The sequence below is a fragment of the Otolemur garnettii genome, unplaced genomic scaffold (assembly GCF_000181295.1).
Source record: "Otolemur garnettii isolate 467f Iridium unplaced genomic scaffold, OtoGar3 scaffold00003, whole genome shotgun sequence".
In the NCBI taxonomy this organism is placed as follows: domain Eukaryota; kingdom Metazoa; phylum Chordata; class Mammalia; order Primates; family Galagidae; genus Otolemur; species Otolemur garnettii.
The window spans coordinates 3,983,275-3,991,231 of NW_003852398.1; the positions used below are offsets into that span (position 1 = coordinate 3,983,275).

At 47.5% G+C, this 7,957-nt stretch overlaps 1 protein-coding gene across 2 annotated transcripts in view; it reads right to left on the minus strand.

The window, feature by feature from the left end:
• Window positions 1-4,087: 4,087 nt before the first annotated feature.
• BNIP1 (BCL2 interacting protein 1) overlaps window positions 4,088-7,957 on the minus strand; it is a 15,487-nt gene continuing 11,617 nt past the window's right edge. Inside the window, exons 5-6 of one of the 2 annotated variants that reach the window (XM_023515390.1) lie at window positions 7,502-7,620; window positions 4,088-4,504 (exon numbers count right to left, since the gene is read on the minus strand). In XM_023515390.1, the coding sequence (XP_023371158.1) occupies window positions 4,365-4,504; window positions 7,502-7,620 (259 nt within the window). In that variant the 3' untranslated portion in view covers window positions 4,088-4,364. Of the gene's footprint in view, window positions 4,736-7,501; window positions 7,621-7,957 lie in introns of both variants that reach the window. The other variant, XM_003781935.3, reaches the window with a different exon arrangement.

Here is a 7,957-nt window from a genome sequence, read left to right on the forward strand (position 1 = left end):
AAAGAAAATAGAGGGGACACCAGAGGGGGGTAACTCCTTGCCTAGGGCATAAAGCCAGGGAGAGGACAAAGGGAACCCAAGCCTCTCTGCCATCAAAAGCTTTGACCATGGCACTCTGGCCCATTCAAGATGCAAGCTGACCAACACCATGGCCAATACTGTGGGCCCTGGGGCTTCTGGTATGTTGCCTGGGCCTGCTGTTGGAGACTGGTAGGACGTGGGGGTGATGACACTCACCCCTCCCTTCACCCCCAGGCTGAGCCCGTCATTCCTGACAACACTGCTGAGACTCCTGCCTACTATCTCTTAGATTAGCCCACAGCTATTTTTATTCTGTCCTTGCTTAGGGAAGAAACACAGCTTGGGCAAACCCTATGTCAGGGCCCCAGGGAAGACCACCACTAGCCAAGGAAGAAAACAGAACTTATTTTACTATCCTTTTTATAATATATTATCTTTTTTCCTTAGAAGCATCTCCAGATTGAGCCACCCTGTCGTGGTACCTCCAAAGGGCATTTTTGGCCATCTAAATTCAGCAACACAGCGTATCAACAGCTTCTTCTCAGAACCATGTTGGTATGAATCTGATGAAATAAAGTGAAATCTCATCTCCTGGTTTGGTGAGAAGGAGGTTTCAAGGTTATAGGCTTGGAGAAGGGAAAGGGGACCCAGGAAGTAGAAAAGCGAAGTGGGCTAGGGAAGACCCTGAAGCTTGGGGAAGGGCCAGGCTGTGGGGTAGAAGGGAGTGACCAGGACCACATGGAGGCTACGGAGCCTCAGAGATATCAGAATGGCAACGATGAGCATTCAGAGTTCACCTGAGAATGCTGGACTGCAGACACAGCTGAGACCACTGATGATCATCCTACAAATACGATTAAGCCATGGGACGTGGATGACTTTGCTTTTAAGAGAATATGAGAGGGAGCATAGGGACTATGACCCGAGTCACCATCAGGGCTAAATAGAAAGTAAGCCAAGAAGAGTGACAAGTTGCCAGAAAAGAAAAAGGGAAACTAAGAGAGGGTGGTGCCACAGAGCGACAGAGGTTTCTAGAAGAACCGCATCCAACAGGGCCAACAACCACTGAGCAGTGTAGTAAGGGGGGAGTGGATATGTCCTCCGGATCAGCATCCTGGGGTTCCTGAGAACTTCCACTCTGCTCCTGCCACACTGGCTTCCTTGCCTTCCTCCAACATACCAGTCTGTCCCACTTCGGGCCTCTGCCCTGGTGGCTGCATGTGCAATCCTCTTCCCTCAGCTGTCCCTACTGTCCAAATCTTAACCCAGTGGGACCAACCCAGACCACTCTGCTTAAGACTGCATACTTGCCCTGACTCCTACACCTAGATCTCCATTAATCTGCCCCACTTCCCCCCAACCACTGATTTTCTAACATAGTGAACTATTTATTTGGTATATTAATCGCTTTTCATCTGCCTACCCTCCCTCACATACCATAAGCTCCACGGTGACAGGGAATCTTTTTGTTCACTGTGTCTAACACAGTGCTTGGCACAGAACAGATGCTCAGTAAATACTTTTTTGGGTTTTGTTTTGAGATAAGGTCTCACTCACATGAATCAAATTCATGTCCTACAAATCTGGACATCCAGAGGAAGAGGCACAAACATTCCCTGAAGGATACCTTATAAAACCAAAAGCCTGGCAGGGTGCCTATGGCTCAAGCAGCTAAGGTGCCAGCCACATACACCTGAGCTAATGGGTTCAAATCCAGCCTAGGCCTGCCAAACAACCATGACGGCTGCAACCAAAAATAGCCGGGCGTTGTAGCAGGAGCCTGTAGTCCCAGCTACTCGGGAGGCCGAGTCAGGAGAATCGCTTAAGCTCAGGAGTTGGAGGTTGCTTTGAGCTGTGATGCCACAGCACTCTACCCAGGGTGACACTTTGAGGCTCTGTCTCAAAAAAAAAAAAAAAGCCCAGATTAGAATGCATTGGCATAATCATAACTCATTGCAACTTTTAATTCCTGCACTCAATCGACCGTCCTGCCTCAGCCTCCCTAGTAGCTGGCACTGCAACCATGCATCACCGTGCCCAGCTTATTTATTTATACAGGGTCTCTCCATGGTGCTCAGGCTGGTCTCAAAGTCCTGGCCTCAAACAGTCCGCCCACTTAGACCTCTGCAAAGTGTTAGGAATGAATACTTGTTGAATGAAAAACCTCTTGATGTCTGCTCTATACTTTTAATTCCTTAACCATCAGCTAATGAAAATGTAGCCTATCAGCCTGCCTTACTGCTTAATAGTCATACATTTAACTTCATGCATTAATGTTTTTTAAAAATCCGATATCTGATTTTAAAAAAATATATTCATCGAAGCATTTCAAATTGACTGATAGAAATAATCGTACTCTTGGCCAGACCGTAGAGCAAATGCGGACACTGCCCTCTCATGGCTGAGTGTGGGAGGGCCACTTCCTGCACAGCCAGCCTGGCTGGGAAGACAACCCAGGGGGCTGGAGGAGGTTGCAAGATACTGTTATGAAAGACATTTCAAAATGGATCAGATTTGACTCTATTTTAAGGAGGCAAGTAAAAAAGGAATAAAGTGTCAAAGGGAGCATTTTTAGGGAGTACAGAGCCCACGAGTTTCCATACTGCGAGGAGGATGTTGACAATCAGTGGGAAGTAGTAAAGAAAAATGTTAAGACAAGAAAATCCTAACGTGACAACATCCATCTGCTGCACGTACAGCTGGAATCTGAGTGGGAATTTCCCATCTGTGCTTTAGTCTCAGCTTTAATTTGACTATAAATAAGACACATGTGTGCACAATTTGCACTGAGCGTCTTTTTGAGGCTAAGAATTGTTTAAGGATGATACATGGCTATGAAATGTGTGTATATACACACTTTAATTTGGACCCTCCTCACCAGGCTGAGGGTGCAGCCACTCCTTTAAAACTTGGTCCCATGATAATAACCTGTTGCTTCATAACTGAAGCTTTAGCTCTTCATATCCTCTGATCAAACAGATCTGAACAAAGCTGGTAATACCTGGCCCAGCTTTCCTGAGGTCCCTTTGCTGTGTGGTGCAGGAAACCTTAGGGCCCAGCACGCTGGGGGTGGCAGCTTTTGGGAAGGCCATGGCAGGGTGTCAGAAGGGCGCTACACTTCCTTCTTTATAATCTCTTTTGATTCTTTCCTTCTTTATAATCTCTTTTGATTACGAGGGTCTCTATGGACTATCCCTCCACTTTACGTAAGGGACATAGGTTTAGTGACATAAGGTAACTTGCCCATGCTCATGTGCTATATTAGTAGTAGAGCAAAGTCTCAAACCAAGTGTTTCCAGGGGTCCTCAAACTTATTAAACAGGGGGTCAGTTCACTGTCCCTCAGACCGTTGGAGGGCTGGACTGTGGGCCCGGGATGAGTCGGCTGCTAAGCAGGACAGGCAGCGGTGGCAAAAACACCAGGTGGGCTGTGGCTATAGTCTGAGGACCCCTGAAGCCAAGGTTCAAAGCCCATATTCTTTTCTACTTTCCTTCTGCCTCCTCACTGCCCCTTCCAGGTCCTGGATGCTACAGTGGGGAGAGGCTGGCATTTCAAGCTCTAGGTCTTCCAGGCCTTAGCACAAGACAGTATGACCTCTAGGGCTGGCCTAGCCCAGGCCCTAGTCCCCTGTCATCAATGGAACTTAGGCCCACATAGGCCTTAGCTTCTCCCTCTGGACCTCAGAGAGAAGACTCAAGATGTTGGTGTGCACCGTCCCACAGGAGCTACTAGTACTCTCCTTTCTAATAGTCAGAGATCTTATTTCTGTTGCTAAGGAAGGAATAATATCTGGTTTTACCAACATACTTGTAATGCTCAGTAGTGTCCATAATACCCTGCATATGGCAGCTACCTGATAATTCTTTGTTGAATAAATGACTAAATAAACAATCAAGTTCATGTCCTAGAAATCTGGACATCAAAAGGAAGAGGCACAAACATTCCCAGAGGGATAACTTACAAAACCAAAAGCATTTTTTTTTTATTAAATCATAAACACATAGATCATGTATACATTAATGCATTTATGGAGTACAATGTGTTGATTTCATATAGAATTAGGAACACTTACATCTCACTGGTTAATAAAAAGGATTTTATTCTATTAAATACAATCAAGTTTATTCAGGGAATGGCCTTGAGTTTTCATCACCCTTCTTCCCACCTCTTCTCTCTTCCCTCTACCAGATCTGGTATATAAGAGCTCAGTGGAACGGGGTGGGGGGGGGGATCACATCCTAGTAGCTGGGCTCCAAGTATTCCAACCAGCAGCCCCCACAGGGCACGAGGGGCTCAGGAGTCCTGACGATGTCCCAAGGACAGGCCTGCCCCTGTTGCTCTGCTCACCTCCAAGCCAGCCACTTACAGAAAACCAGGGAGCTGTTTCCACCCGACCTGCTGAGCAACTGGAGCAAACACGGGTGTGGCTCAGCTTGACAGCCTGTGCCAGTACTCAGGAGCTGGACGGACCCTGAAACAGGAGCTGAAAGGGCCAAAGATGGCAGCTTTGGGGGATCTCATAAAAATGGAAAGAGCCGCTTTTTCAAGATATAGAGAACTGTAGCAAGAAAAAGAGCCAGAGCAAGGAAGATGAGAAGCTTGTCTGTCAGCTCCCTGCGATTGTACTTTGTAATGAGCTTCCGACCCAGCTGAATGGTCCCCGACATAGACTTAAATTCTTCATTTGCATCCAGGATTGTTCGTGAAGAATTGACTGAAACAAAAGAGGGAGGGGGCCTGGCTCAGACTGTACAGCACAAAATCCAAAGACCTTGCTCTGCTGCCTGGAGGCCAGTGACAACCTGCATTCTAAGCGAGCTCCTCTAAGCCAGGACCCAGCACACGAATGGAGACCACCAAGAGGAGCAAAAGAAACAAGGAGCCACCACAGACAGGCTCCCCATGTCCCAGCCAGCTCTGGAGCCAGGTGGATTGTTGAGAAGCCCTCGCACATACACACCACTAAGAAGGGCAGACAAGGCTCACCTGCTGCGCTCCCCACCTTGGCTCGCTGAAGCACACAGGTGCTGCCAAGAAAAGCCACCAGGCATAAAACAGCCTGGTGACTGTGGGCAGGCCCTGTGAGGTCTGTGCTAGGGGAAGATCCAGGGGACACCAGTGCTTTCCCCCAAGGGAAAGGGGTATAGTAGCCAGGACATCTACTAGTCAGACCTGCTCTTTGCAGGATCACAGAAGGACAGAAGGTGGGCTGTGTCTATCCTTAGGGCCTGGGACAAGGCTGTAGCTTAAAGATGACACTTACGTAACATACTGTGTGATACCTAAGGGGCCCATGTCCCTTAAGGGATCATTGTGCCCATGGTCAAACGTATTTGTGAGCATAGGCTTCTGGGCCTGATACTTAGGGTAGACAGTTTACCTGGAAAAGATTCCCCATAAAGCATAATAAAACATCATAAGAACATTCATGGGGCCGGCCGTGGTGGCCCACACCTATAATCCTAGCACTCTGGGAGACCAAGGCAGGTGGATTGCTTGAGCTCAGGAGTTCAATACCAGCCTGAGCAAAAGCTAGACCCCATCTCTACTAAAAACAGAAAAACTGAGACAAGAGGATTGCTTGGGCCCAAGAGTTGGAGGTGACTGTAAGCTTTGACGCCATGGCACTTTACCCAAGGTGATAGGTCGAGACTCTGTCTAAAAAAAAACCAAAAACAAACTTACTATTATGGAAAATTTTGAACCATTACAAAAGAGGCCAGCAGAACATCATGAAATGCAGTGTGCCCCACTCCCTACCCCATGCAACTCCCCCCACTCCTACAATTTCACAGCAAATTCCAGGCATCCTGAATAGGCTTTTTGTTTTTATTTATCTATTTATTTATTTATTTTTTGAGACAGAGTCTTACTTTGTCACCCTTGGTAGAGTATGACCTCAAACTCTTGGGCTCAAGCAATTCTCTTGTCTCAGCCTCCTGAGTAGCTGGGACTATAGGTGCCCGCCACAACACCCAGCTATTTTCAGAGATGGGGTCTCACTCTGGCTCAGGCTGGTCTCGAACCTGTGAGCTCAGGCAATCCACCTGCCTTAGCCTCCTGGAGTGCTAGGATTACAGGTGTAAGCCACCACCACGCCTGGCCAGCTTTTTTGTTTTTAAATTATGGTCCTAATGCACCTTAAATCAAGCTGAAACTGTGGGGCATAAGGAAAGGATGAAGAATTTTTCTCTTTCTTCAAAAGCTATCAAAATGTGCCCCGAGAATAACCCTCATGTTGGGGGCTCCTTAACAATCTAGAAAGCAACACCATTTGTGTCTCCTTCTCACCGCTGGAGGTGGGTATCCTGACATCCACATCAGAGCATCAAAGCCTGTGACTCAGAGGCCATGCAGTCTCCTCATTCTCACTCCCTCCAAGGACTCCCCCAAAGCCCAGCAGTGCACAGGTGCACCCTGGGAGGAGGCCACTGGCTGGTTCTGGGCTTGAAGGCTCAGATAAGTTGCAAACACAAGGAGCGACCTTGGGCTTTCTTATTTGCTTTCTTTTTTCTTCTGGCTGTTTGAATGGCATACTGAGAAAAAAAAAACTAGTTCAAAATTACAGATAATTGCTAGGGGCGATAGTGGTATTATGGTTATGGAGTTGTTTTTGGTTTTTTTTCCCAAAGAGTCCCTTATCTTTTAGAGATACTTATGGATGATGTCTGGGATTTGCTTCAAAACAATCCAGATGGGCGAACCATGTAAGGGCAGAACTGAAACTCACTCACTGGCCATGAGTTGATAATGCTGAAGCAGGTGATAGATTCAGGGGATTCATGACACCATGCTCACTACTTCGTCTATGCATGACAATTCCCAAAAGTGTTTCAAAGAGTAAACTCTTTTTCTATTTTCCTAGAGTGAAGCATCCCGGAGAGGACTGCTTCCCGCCTGTGACAAGGGAGATGCTCTGGGAAAGCTGTTGGAGAGCACCAGTATTCTCAGTCTCTCAATATTCTAGCTCCTGACTGGCATCATTTCAAAGGAACTCACAGGAAAAGTAACAACTGGAGGTACAATTGTAAATCGAGGTCCTAGCGGTCTTACCAGCAGCCAATACACTACATTGCTCTTGGGGCCACAATTCCCAAACCTGCTTGCCACAGGGAACGCAGAGCCCAAGAGCCCTCACTAAAACTCAGAATCCCAGCCCCCTTGCCCAACCCTGCTGATGCCCTCCAGGAGAGGCCTGAGGATCTCTGCTTTTCACATGAGTTCCTGGGAATGCTTCCCCTGGGGAATCACTGAGGAGTGTAGGGGCTTCTAATACAACTGTAATAACTGAAAAGAGAAATAAGAGCAGAATATTCCCACTGTAGGTAATACACTGCAAAGTAACATCATGAGTGAGGAACCACAAATGTCAGTAAGCTCTGGGCAGGCAACAATGGAGGCACCCAGACTGGAAAGGCTGGGCAAGGGTGCTAGAGCCAGTGCCTCTGGGAGAAGCCCCCTACTCTAGCCGTGGCTTTACCTAGAGTCTGCATGGCCTCCTCGCTCTGCTGGACCTGCTGGGACATCATCCTGCTGATCCCCATCAGGCTCTCTGTGATGGTGCTGGACGTCTGGGCCAGGCTCTCCTTGGTGGTTTTCCTATAAGTCCAGAGAAGAGGGAGGAGGAACATCAACAAAGCTTTGCTGCAAGAAAGTCCCATATTCAAAATGAGATCCCATTTTATACCTATCGAATTGGTGTATATATTTTAAATGATCACAGTCAATTTCAGCAAAGGTCTGCTGAGACCCACGCTCTCATGGAATGCTAGTAGGAATGTAAACCTATGCTCCCTTTTGTAAAGCAATTTGCCAATACGGATCAGGAGCCTTAGACAAGTTCATTCCTGGTGGCACCTGTAGCTTAGTCAGCAGGGCGCTGGCCACATACACCGAGGGTGGTGGGTTCTAACCCAGCCTGGGCCAGCTAAACAAC